At 42.4% G+C, this 13,226-nt stretch overlaps 1 protein-coding gene across 1 annotated transcript; it reads right to left on the bottom strand.

The window, feature by feature from the left end:
• Positions 1–11,036: 11,036 nt before the first annotated feature.
• LOC118717536 (OCIA domain-containing protein 1-like) lies at positions 11,037–12,337 on the bottom strand. Its single transcript, XM_036435724.2, has one exon. The coding sequence runs from the start codon at positions 12,237–12,239 to the stop codon at positions 11,496–11,498; it is 744 nt and encodes a 247-aa protein (XP_036291617.1). The 5' UTR covers positions 12,240–12,337; the 3' UTR covers positions 11,037–11,495.
• Positions 12,338–13,226: the final 889 nt, after the last annotated feature.

Raw genomic sequence — 13,226 nt, 5'->3', positions numbered from 1 at the left:
TAGCCTGAAAAGGTAAGGTAGACAGTGACCTCAAATAGGCCTCAGTTGCCCTAGCTGGTTTGGCTCAATTGATAAAGCATTGACCTGCAGATGGTAGGGTCCTGGATTCGATTTTGATCAAGGGCACATGCCAGGGTTGTGGGCTCCATCCCCAGTTGGGGGCATGCAGGAGGCAGCCAATCAATGATTCCTTCTCATCATTGATGTTTCTCTCCCTCCCTTTCCCTTCCTCTCTGAAATCAATATAGCTATATATTTAAAAAAATATATGCCTCAGTTGGCACAAATCCTTGATTTAAAATAGTTAAAAATAAGAAAAGCCCAAGCTTGATGTTTCTTAGGTTTACAAAGAAAGACTACATGCTACATCATGCCTGAGGTATGGACCAGACACCCCTAAAGATGTGAAAGGAGATGCACAATAATAATAATCACGCAGGAGGATGTCCTTTGAAACATGTGTGCTGCCACAAAGCGGTTCTTCCTATACGTGGGGTTGTTTTGCAGCATTATGCGTTTTGGAGATCCTGGTAATTACAAATTTAAGGCTTAAACCCTCATTTCTTCTTTATGTTTCTGAACTACCCCCATCGGTATATTTACTCCTTTCTTTTGTCAAGCTTAAACATTTCCAATTACCTCTGTCTCTAAAGGGAAATGCGATGGTTAAATTCCTGCACTTGTAATGACATTTATTAATCTGGCTCTGCTGAGAAATGTTGAATCTCTTGCCTTCCCAAATCATACATTTTAATTCTAAACACACTTCCAAAGAACACTGACATTGTTTAATTAAAATGAGGGTGCACATTAATAAGAAAGGATATCATTTTGTTATTTGTACATAATTTTATTTTGTTAAAAAAAAAATGAACAGAGACTGGTAAGTTCCATAATTGCCCTCCATGGCGAAGGAATAAGTGTAGGAGAGAAGAAAAGCACAGTAAGACGCATATGTTCGTAAAACACTCCTTAATACTACACACGCTGCAGAAAATGCTACTTTGCATTTGGTCCTCAACGTGGCTAACCGCAGGCCATTGAGTAAAAAGTACACCTTTTAAACCTAATTCCTTGGTCAGAAGATAGAGCCACGTTTGGAAGCCTCCTCATTAATATGCTGCAATGGTCAAGTCAGAGATTAATAGCAAAGTCACCTGCTAAAGCAACCAGGAACCTGTTGATTTACAATAAGCCTCCAAAAATAAGATACCAGATTGCAAAGCAAAATCAAATCCCAGGGCAACAAGTGCTTCTGTAATTTATTCCTTCTTTATATGAGGGCATAAAGCTCCCTTTATAAACGTGTTTTCCAGGCCCTGCTGTGAGCTGTAGGTGTGAGCTTTTCAGCTGATTTATTAATTTTAGTTTCAATCAACGTGTCACCTGCAGACACAAAAATGTAGGCCTCACCACTGAAAATACAATTTAAGGGGGGGCGGGGAGGGAGAAGGAAGAAAGAAAAAGAAAAAAATCGCAGGACTTTAATTCAAAAAACTCTCTGCCAGCATTTTTTTTTTTCTCTAGATGAACACTGGCACGCCTATTCTTTGAGATCTCAAATAATTCCCAGCGACATCGTTTTATAAAAATTAAACATTTTTGTCATACTTCAAAAGTCAGCCTCAGACCCAGGGAAGAGTAACACGAGGCTGCCAAAACAATCAGTTCCTCCTGTCAGTAGGGGTACATTCTCCCCAAAGAATCGAATGAACAACAAGTCCCCTGGGCAAAATGTGCAAAAAATTCTCAATTAGTTGTCTTTATTTAGTGAGCACTATGGGGTCCTCAACCACACTATAGAATTATGGCAAGAAAGCTGAGCTCTTCACGAGCTTATTAGCATTCTCAGAGGGTTGGAGTGCCGCTGATAGCAGACTGTTGCCTCCAAGAGCTGTTGGTGGGACCCCTACACTCCCGGGCTTTGTCCTTTTGTCCTTCCAAGCCAGCAGGAAGTACTGCCCCATGTCCAGGGCATTCTGGGATACCTTCATTCCATTCACAGTTTGCATAACCAACAGGGGCTGAAGCCTTTGTTATTGACTATGGCCATCACTGTTGCAGGTTGCAGTGAAAAGCAAAAGCGATCCGTATCAGTCAATGCTAAATGCAGGTTTAGGAAGTAGCTCCCTTCCAAATGAACATCCTTGCAGGGCTGGAGTGGCCAAAGCCCCGTAGGAAATCCAGGTCCTGGGTTATAATCTGACTGCGTTGTTTTCATCCCAAAATTATAACACTAGGCTAGGGAACAGAAATGGGAGAGGATGAAAGAAAAATCTAGAATGACTCTTCAGCATATACATTTTTATAGCACACCCTTACCTATTGGACCACCCTCCCCCCTCCACCAACCCACCCACCCCTAAGCACTCTGAAAAAGGAAACAAGCAAGATGGAAACATATTTTTACTAAAAGAACTGCAGCAAGTCTTAGAAATGCCTTCTCTAAGAAAAAGAAGGGTTATTTGCTGCTTTAGGGAAAACACTATCATTGACTAAATTAACAAGTTGTCTTATCAACTGCCATAAGCCTTGGAGTCTAATTAATTTAGTACTGATCAATAGTCCTCAATGAGGCATTGATTTCCGCCTGCCTGACAGGGCTGCCGCTGAAATCACTTCCTCTGTATGCCACACACACACACAGGCACCAAAGCTTATGCGTTATCACATTAAGATTTTATTTCACTCATCCTATATGGGCATGCATTTCATGAACCAAGTCGAAATAAGAAAATGGGATAAAAAGCAACGGTGGACGTAAGAACATGTTCACCAGCAAGTGTGAACAGAGATGGAGCAATCCCTGCCAAAGTTCTGCTTTCTTAGAAAATGCCCTTTGAGTGAGAGGAAACATTAAAAAAAGAAAAAGAAGAAGAAGAAAAAAAGAAAAAGAAATTTAATGCTTTGCTTAAAAGATAGGAATTGCTTTCACTGGTCATAAGACATGCAAAGAGGGCCCGAGTTATTTTTCACTCTTGTTTTCAGAGTGCGGATGATACTTTCATGAAAAGTATTCTGATGCAAAGTAATCATAACAGTACTGCTATCTGGCCAAGGGCAGAAGCAGATGGTGAGCCTCAGATAGGAAGGAACACGGGTGACAGGGCTGCCCGGGATTTGTCTTTTACAGCTGGGGTGGGGTAGGGAGGACTTCCTTCTCCTCCCTCCTCCCCAAATCAGCATATTGGGACAGTTATATTAAATTATTTTCAGCATTGGACTTTTCAATTTGCATCCGGGCTAAGGAGATACTTACTCTCTTAAGACATCGAGCCTAAGAAAGGGCTAGATTTGAATGAGCGCTTTCAGCTTCTCCTAGGACACAGCCCTTGCATTTTCTTTGGGGCCCCTCCCTGTTTGGGTGCCCGTCCGCTTGCATTGTGCCGGCCAGCTGCCTGACACCCCTGAAAATCCCCAGGCTTGCCCCTCAGGCCTGGCCACGTTTCCTCCTGTAGCAGTCTAAACGTCCCTTGAAATAAGAAGTAAGGATGGTAAAACTTTTCAAACATTTTACAGACCATGCTTGAATTTCAAACTCCAGGAAACAGGTAGCTAAGGAATTTATCTATCTCAGATAAAATTCTATTAAACTGATTTTCTATTCAATCAAAAGAGGGGAAAGGAGGGAGGGGAGAAGAACTGAAAACACATGCAACTGCCTTTTTTTCCAGGGTGAGAAAAACTACCCCAAACGATCAAAACAAAAACAGTTCCTATTCTTCCCAGTGCATTTATCTGATATAATTTGGCTTATTGAAACTTGCAATTACATATATACATATATTTTTTTAAAGTCCCAGAAAAGTCCTTCCCTTAATCTCCCCGGGGCCCCTGAGTTTCCATAGCACTTTACAAAAGATCTTTATTGAGGAAAGGATTGGACAAACTTTCCTTATATGTGTGGCCCACATCATTAATTGCCCCATCTCCTCTGGCGAGGCCTTATTCCTATGTAAATACCCTTGCATAATGTTACAGGCCATTGTGAGGCCCGCGCCAGCCAGTCGCCACTTATATGCATTTTTATTTCAATCCGCCGCTCGGAGAATGAAAAGATGTCTGGACTTAAGCTGTTTACCAACTGGGCCGAAGCTGCCGGGCAGCAAAACCGAAGAAAGCCCCCGAGCCGCTGGAGGAACAAGGTTTGACAATGCCAGCAGCCATTTGCAGGGGAGTTATTAACCCGCCCTGAAACTCTCCTAAGCTATGCCTTTTTGCAAGAACAAATGTGCTGAATCAGACATGAATGAGCCAGAACTATTAAGAGAGAAATCCTCTAAAAGAACCACGGAACACAACATAGGTTTGTAATCATTTTGTCTCAGTTGCCTGCTACCCACATTATCAAGGATGATGATAAGCTGGCTCGGCGGTGCACTGGCTCAGAATGAAACAATAGTGCGGGGCCAGGCGGACCGCACAGGCGAGCCACACGCACCCAAGAGTCAAACAGTCTTCAAGAGACCAGAAGACGGAGTGAATAGCTCCCCTCCTCCCCCAATGGATTTGGCAGGAAAACACAGTAGTCATCTCGAAAGGGAACATTGGGGGGGGGGGGGAAGATGCTTCCGAATCTAAGTCTACCTCTCCATCCGACGCGTGGCCTCAAGCGTGCTTCCGTGGAAAAACTAAAATGCTTTCTACTTTCTAGCTGTGGAGATCGGCTGGGATGAGACAACGTGGCAAAAAAGCAGCAACGCTCTCCTACCAGCTTTCCACTCTGCAAGAATGCCCTGCAGGCAAGGAACATATCCTACTTGCTTCAACGGCACCGCAATCTGAGCGGTGTGGCGCTCGCCTAGAGAAATCCTTGACTATTTGCGTGCTTATTAGAGTCCAATGAGTGCCTAATAAGTGCATCTATGTGTCAGGAAACATCTCATTGCGGAGGTTAGGGCTACGGCGGGAAAGACGCCACACACGCGGAGGAAAGCGGTCTTGAGTTAATTACCATCACAATGCAATCAAGGACAACAGTCCTAGCTGAAAACCTCTCCCATTAAAGCTGCTAGGCTCAGCCTCGCCTCTGCAGGTCAGCCTCGGCACCGATAACCTTTCCAGCAGACAAACACGTGTAACGGTGCCTCTCCTAATTAAAAGCTGGAGGGGCGGGGGGGAATACCAGCACATGGACTCAGAGCAAATGAGCGGTGCCTTTGGCGGAGGACGCTACCATATGCTGCTGCTGTTTACTCTGGAAGGAAACTGAGTCACTTAACATTTCAATAGGTTAATCAATTGACAATTAAATGGAGAAATTGGTTAACTCTGAAAACAATTAACATGACACTCCATTAAGTACACTCTCTAATTGCCCCAGCTGTGAGTGGAAATGAACGTGCATGGTAAAGCCTCTAACAGGGGTGTGGGGAGGGGGGTGGCAGTGTGCGTGTGTGTGTGTGTGTGTGTGTGTGTGTGTGTGTGTGTGTGTGTTTGAGAAAAAAGGAATTAACAGAAAACTCGCGTTTTATTTTTATAGAGTAAACAGTAGGAATTCTATCATTCGCTGCAGTTTTAGCAGAGGAGAGCTAAATTTATATTTTTGCATTCTTTTATTCACTTCAAGTTGTTGGAGTATTTAATTTGCAATAATTAAAATAACCCAAACACCTCCTACCAAATTATGGGATGGCGAACAAAATGGGAAATATCTCCCTTTGCTGTTTTGGGAACCTTGTTTGGGAACTTTGCAGGATCAAGTAGATTTCAATATTTCCTTTCTCACTAAACAACACAACGCACAAGTGTTAAAGTCAGAATTTTTGCTGCACATTTCCCGAAGTGGTTACTGACTGTTGGCTGTGTCCCTAACTTCACTGTCGGGTGGTAACAATCCTGTTCATTGATTACAATTTTAAATTGGAAGCTCCGAGTTTGGATTGTTACAGACTATTACAAATGTCTATTACAGGTAGTCTTTAAGAAGAAAAATATTCATTTACAAAAGGGGTGATAATTTAAGTAAATCATAAATGTTTCTGAGATGTATCAAGCATTAAATATTATTTGAATGAATAAGAATATCTTTAAAAACTGATTATTAAAACTATATCATCTTCCTCCTCCTCCACCCCTTTTGGGAACTCTACTCTCCCTGGATACACACAAATAAATATAATAATCCACTTTGAGGGACTGCTGGTCTGGCAGCTTAGCGGGAGAATGGCATTGAAGAGGGAAATGGAGACCGCTAGGGAACACATTCGGGGAGTGGATTGGTCCTATAGGCCAGCTTCAACCTAAGAGAGGTGGGAAGAGCAGGGAGCTCCTGCAGCCTGCCTAGATGTCCTGCATCACTCAGTGGGGGGTGATGATGCGGTGGTGAATTCAGAGTGGACCATCTTTTATTGACTTTTCTCTCTGCCTCACTTCTCCTTTTCTTCCCTTCTAATACCCTGGCATTACACCTCCCAATGAAACCTCAGGTCATAACTTTTATCGTAGGACTGTTCTCTAGGGATATAATGTACCTGAAATGTGATGGAGATGGTAACGTTACTTCATCATTGAAACTTCAGCCCATCCTTTCAAAAAACACAAGGATAGCTTTGGCCTGGTGGCTCTGTTGGTTGGAACTCTGTCCTGTGCACCAAATAAACTATTGCATGGATCCACAAAAAAAGCTGGCTCTTCTGGGTATGTATAGTTCATAGGCACATAGTTTATTGTACAGCATTCAAGCTGGATTTGAGTCCCCACTTATCCACTTATATGGATGTCCTTGTGCAGTGAACAACCTACATAAATTAATCTATTTGAGTAGAGCAGAAGTGATATCCTATATAATAAAAGTCTAATATGCTAAATGTCTGCCAATTGGTTCAACTGAACAGTTGCTATGACATGCACTGACCACCAGGGGCAGATGCTTTACCCCTGGTCATTCCATAGCCTGGCCCTCCTTGATGCCCTATGCAATCATATACTCAACTATCACTAATTTCCAAATATGACTTGTGTATATGAACGAGACTTTCAGTCTGGAGGCTCTTCTCGCATTCACACACCAGAAAAACCTCTGTTCATTCTTTAAGGACCATCTCAGAAGTCACTTTTGTGAAGCTTTCCCTGAAACACCTAGTCAGAGTTGCCTCCTTTCTTCTTCCTTTCTAGCCTAGCCATTCAAGGTCTCTCTTCACCACGTTGTATGTCTAAGGTAATACTTACCATAGCTTTTCTGTGTACGTGTCTGTTTTCTCTTTAGACTGTGAGCTCAGAGGGCCCGAGTCATTCATCTTTGTTTCCCCAGGGAGGAGCGCTCTGGATGGCCCTTAGCTCTGTAACTTAATATTTGATGGCTGGATGAGTACATATAACATACTATGGAAACACTAAGGATGGAATCATTCACTACGCTGTTCACACTGAATAAAGCATTTGGACCATCATGTCAACATAGCAAACAGGCCTTTGCGATACGTGAGATTTGAAAATGGCCTAGGACAGGACCCCGACTTTGAAGACGCCTGTTAGAACCTCAGATCTATTGAGTTGCCACTGCCTCCTTGTGGGTCATGGATTGTTAAGTACCTTTTAGGCGATTAAATGGAGTCAGGGAGGATTTGCTTTAGTTAAAGTTTCATTTAGGTCAATTGTTTATTTCTTATTCAGGACCCGTTATGTTATTAAGCACTGTTCTAGATGCCGGCAGATACAGCGATCGAATCATAAGGTTTAGGACAGAGGGTCCATGGAGAACTCTACACAGTGGTCCTCAAAGTGTGATCTTCCCATCAACAGCATCAACATCACCTGGACACTAACTGGTTAGGAATGCCAGTTCTTGGGCCCCAGCCGACAACCAGCAGTTCAGAAACACTGGGGGCTGGGCCCAGCAATCTAATTTAACAAGCTTTCAGGTGATTCTGATGCTGAGAGCCACTGCTGAATCCAGTCAAAGCCCATGCTAGAGGGGCCGTCAGTGGTCATACAGTGAGAGAAATGAAAGTTTTGCCACCCAAAACTGTGCCTTTCAGGGTACTGATTTTAAGCTAGTTATTAAGAAACAAAAAATTCTGAAAGAATCTTTGACCTTCCCTTTTCCTGTCTAAGAGATTCAGATGGAAAGGCCAGGAATGGAATCTTAACATATTCAACTTAGCATTAAATAGGAAAGCTCAGGCAGGGGCCTGATCAGTAGGTCCCCCACCCCCCACCCCCTTGTGTCCCAGTGTCCCTGGGTTATCTAGCAAGAGTTTGCCTGCCCCTGTGGTTCTGCTCCTCCTCAATTACCTGTAAGTTGCCTATTTCCTTTGATATCTCAGATCCCTTCCCTCTTCCTCCTTTGTCCATAATGGCATATAAACCTCAGCTGCCCAGTGTGTTTGGAGTCTTATATCTCCTAACACCCCCTCATGTACCATGGTAATAAACTTTGTACATTTTCTTCTATTAGTCTGTCTTTGTTATCCTAATTATTACCCCAACTAGAAGAATTATCAAATGCACACAAAGGAGTTTACAGTGTTTAAAGGAAAACACTTTAATATTGAATTGGTCAGTCTGCAGTGTGGGGAGCCAGCACTCTAAAGGACCCAACCCTCACCCTGATTGGGAGGCTCCGTTGGTTGGAGTGTCATCTGTACACCAAAGAGGTTGCAGGTTTGACCCCTGGTCAGGGCACGGATGGAAGGCAACTAATCAATGTTTCTTACTCCCATCAATGTTCCTCTCTCTCCCTTTCTCTCTCTAAACATATCCTCAGGTGAGAACTAAAAAATAAAAGAAAAAATAAAACATCTGACTCTCCAATCGTGTGAAGGTGTTACAGGGCAAAATCACAAGACATTGTGGGTGAGTGGTTCAGGGTCCTGTTGGGAGTTAATTGGTTGGAAGAGATATAACTCATTTCTCCAGGTCTTAAGAGCAGCTCTGAGGTCTGCTCTGGCATCCCTCTATCTGTTTCATGGAAAAGTAGCCAGGAAGTCATTCCAACTTAGGGCTCAGGAGCTCAGTTGGGCTGGTAGCTCAGTTGGTTAGAGCAGTGGTTGGCAAACTCATTAGTCAACAGAGCCAAATACCAATAGTACAATGATTGAAATCTCTTTTGAGAGTCAAATTTTTTAAACTTAAACTATATTGGTAGGTATACCGTTATTAATTAGGGTATATGGTATTTTGTGGAAGAGCCACATTCACGAGGCCAAAGAGCTGCATATGGCTCGAGAGCCACGGTTTACCAACCACTGGGTTAGAGCATGGGCCCAATATGCCAAAGTTGCCATTCAGTCCCTGGTCAGGGCATATACAGGAATCAACCAATGAATGCATAAACAGGTAGAACAACAAATAGATGTTTCTCTCTCTGTCTCATCTCTCTCCCTTCCTCTCTCTCTAAAGTTTAAAAAATTAAAAGACTGTCTTCAGCCAGTCAGAGGTCCAGACCGTACGATCATTAGGCAGGCTATTTTGCTGTCTTGGGGAAAGGCTATGTCTATGAGGGGTGGAGAGAGGCAGAAATATGATTTCTAGAACTAGGATTCAAAGCTAATCAAAGTAGTAAGGGCCCACATTTTCAAAGGTGTGAGAGAAAGTATTTTTCAAGCCCCCACAATAGCTTCTGACTGGTCCTACAAATCCACCCTTCCAGCAGCTCTCTGCCCTGGGAAATGAACGTGTGTGTCTGCATCAGTGGTTCTCCTGCCCCTGACTTCTGTTTGGGGTCAGATAATGGGGAGGAAGGGCTTTATAGGCCTGGATTCCTCCCTGCAAGGTTATCCTAGGCTGACTGTGTCCCTCAGGTCGAAGCCTCCTAAGGGCCGGCGCCTCCTAAGGGTGCCTTCCCCTCACAACATCTTTTCCAGCCTCTGGCAGTGGCCCCTCCCATCAGGCTTGCACAGGACTAGAGATTCCCTATCTCACTCCCACCCCACCCACAGATTACAAAGAGCCCCTTTGTGCCCAAACCCTACATATCATCCTGGACGTCCTTTCTGCTTTCTGGTTTAGATCTTGCCATCTTATTTTTCATCTTCTGCCGAAGTCCATGAAAATGGCTCAATAGCTTTTAAAATCAGAAGAAAAGATATGAATACAGTCCAGCCTAGACATATTTGCGTTTATATTGATGCTATTTAAAAAAAATTTTTTTTTCAATGAAGGAAGAGAACCACAAAGGCAAAATTGCCTCTGGCCTACGAATGTCATGATGTGGCCTCTTGCTAATTGATTTTCTTACTTTTCAGTCATCCACCTCCCAACCCATCTCTTTCACCCACAGAACAATATACCCACATGTACAGACTCACACAAGAATATCTGCCCCTCTGCATTCATGATCCACTTTCCCCTTTTCCTCCTCCCCACGCTTTGGATGAAGAAGGAGGCTTTTCTTTGAGGACAGTCAATAGGGGGTGTCTGGCAGACCAAAGGGTCAGAGGAAGAAGTCAGGGTGCTTACTCTCCTGGCACCCTCCCTGCTGCCCATTGGTAAGGCCACAGCTTCTGCTACTGAATCCCCCTCCCCCTTCTCTTTCCAGGTTCCTGTAACCACTCCCTCCCTGCCCTTTTGGGTCTGGGAAGTTTTGGCTCTTCACTAGCCCCTGGTGCCTCACCATTTCTTCCTGGATTCCTTACCCCGTGGTTAACAGCCTTTGGAAATAGCTTCTTCATTAACATGCGTGCAGACCTATTTTTAATCAGTAGTACAGAACCTTAGCTGTTTTTGATTTGTACATTTAATCCACCGCAAACATTTCCCAAGGTTTCCACGAAGCCTGCATAATGACCATATGTCAAATCAGTGTTCTATCTCACGATGTACATTAATTTCCTAATTTTCCTCTTTTTTGCCCTTCCTCTTGACTTGCTTATTCTTAACACTGTCTTTTTTCATTTTCATTATATTAGTAGCCAGAAAAAACAAACATTCTCAGGTGTAGAATTTTACTGCATATACGCATATATTTTTTCACTGCATTTATGTTTTTTTGTGTTTTTTTTTTTTAAGATTCTGATGCCATCTGTCTTATAACCACATGTCTACCCCTCCTTCAGAATTCTACAAACAGTTTTGCTCACTCTATGTGGAATATATTTTTTTTTGCATGTTCCTTTATATTTTATTTACCACAAACATTAAGAGAATACAGCAAACACTGGAAAAAGGCTTTTTAATGTAAAGCTAATCACCTAAAATTATGCCTGTTCCCCCCCCCATCCCAGTTCAACATGCAAATATTTATTTTCACATATGCTAATTCTAGAGCATTACAATTCCTTGATGGTTTTCTAAGAGTATCCTTGTCCTGTAACTTAAATTTCACAAACTGTACACGATTGTGGAATTATACCATTATTCATATAGATTCACAACATAGTAATAATAAAATTAGTTTTTTAAACACTATTTTAATAAGCCAAACCACAAAACGTCCAGGTTCAGATTTTAAATGTGTTTATGAAGACTGCTGCTGATGTCAAAGCATGCAGATATGACCACCTAGATGAAGCTGGATATTGAAACTCCTTCAGTAGGTCCAAGGATGCAATGTCTCACTCATCCCAAGCATCTCCGTATTTGTTTACTTTGACTTCTTTTTGGGGTATTCTTTCCTGCATAGGCCTGACTGAGGGGTCAGTCTTATGTGCTAAAGTTACTTCATATGACTTTCTGTTCTTATTCCTTAATTCCTCATATGTAATACTTTTCCTTTTAGGACTTTCTTCAAGCCTGGGATCAGGTCCTTGGGCAATATGATCAGTAATACCAGTGGGAGTAGATTCGTTCATAGAAAAACTAAATGGAATTGGCTCATAACGAGGAAACTTCTCTTTATCCATGTTATCTGCTGCGGGGGCTGTCACAAAAGATGAGTGATCACTCACATTGGATTCATATCTTGGCTTCTGAGAATAGTACCCAGGTACTGCAGCTCGTCGTGCCTGTCCTGATGGTAAAGCTTCTCCAAGAGGGGAATTCTCAAGATGCTTGAACTTCTCTTGGCAAGTTTTCACATAAGAAAGCTTTCCAGCAAAGTATCCCATGATGCAAGCAAATATGAGTTTAGGAATGGAACCATATTTAGGATGACTTGAAAGGAATCCTTTACTAATTAATCCTTGAGTAATCAACATACTTGTTGCAGCCAAAGGCACAGATCTGAACCAGAAGCTTTCATCATTGCATTCTGTGAAGACCCTTCTTTCTTCTTCTGTTGGAATGTAATCAGCCCCTATGTGGGGAATTGGTCTTGCAACTTCAGCATTCGGCTCTCGAAAATCAGCCCTGCCATTCATCTTTCCTCGGATGACAGCCCCGGACTAGGGCGCGGCAAGCCCGGACGGGCGGAGGCAGGAGGCCCAGAGAGGACGAGACACGGAGCGGGGGTGGGGGGTGAGGGTGGGGGGTGGGGGGGTGGAGGGGTGGGGGGGTGGGGGGGTGGGGGGGTGGGGGGGTGGGGGGGCGGGGGGGTTGTGGAGAGCGGACGACGGCTGGGCAGCCCTATGTGCAATGTATTTACACTCAACTGTCGGCAGACATTTGTTTCTCTCCATTTGAAATATCCTCTTCTCCTCAGTTATTCAAATGTCAACTTTCCTGCCTACCCAAGTTAAATATGTTATTCTCTCTTTTGAACTAACCTATTCAAATAATGTATTTGGTAATTAATAATTTTTATATATTTTTTTCTATTTTAATAATTTTTATATTTTGAAATGTAATTTAAATATTTTAGATTATTTAACTGTAAACATATTACTATCTTTTTTCCTCCAACTTGATTATTAATTTTTTGACAACAAGAATTATTTTCTTATATCATTTTTCTTTATAGGGATGTTTACATATTAGTAATTGCTTAGTAATATGTATTGATCTGAAAAATATTAGAGGCCAATATATAAAAGATTGACTATCAAAATCCTAGATGGGTTTAAGTGTGTTTAAAGTTGAGCTCTCTGTCATTTCTATGTCACAAGCTGTGACTTCATCACATGATACTTGGATTTCCAATATTTTTTGGAGATAATATTGTTCTTAAGTATTACTAGGAGGGGAAATGCTTTAAAAGTATTTGTATCTAAGCCAAAGATGAGCACATGCACAAGAAAGGAGCACTTCAATAGTATAGATTTATTTTATTTATTTACTTATTAAAATTATTTTTGTTAATCCTCATCCAAGGATATTTTTTCCATTAAGTTTTAGAAAGAGTAGAAAGAAGGGAGGGAGAGAAGGGGGGAAAGAGAGAGAAACATCAATGTGAGAGAGACACATCCATT

This window comes from Pipistrellus kuhlii, unplaced genomic scaffold (assembly GCF_014108245.1).
Source record: "Pipistrellus kuhlii isolate mPipKuh1 unplaced genomic scaffold, mPipKuh1.p scaffold_m20_p_1, whole genome shotgun sequence".
Lineage (NCBI taxonomy): Eukaryota > Metazoa > Chordata > Mammalia > Chiroptera > Vespertilionidae > Pipistrellus > Pipistrellus kuhlii.
Note: the sequence above shows the minus strand (reverse complement) of the source record. Positions and strands in the feature narration are given on the sequence as shown.

Excerpts from the sequence above, each read along its gene's own strand:
- LOC118717536 (XM_036435724.2), bottom strand. The coding sequence starts at position 12,239 with ATGAATGGCAGGGCTGATTTTCGAGAGCCGAATGCTGAAGTTGCAAGA.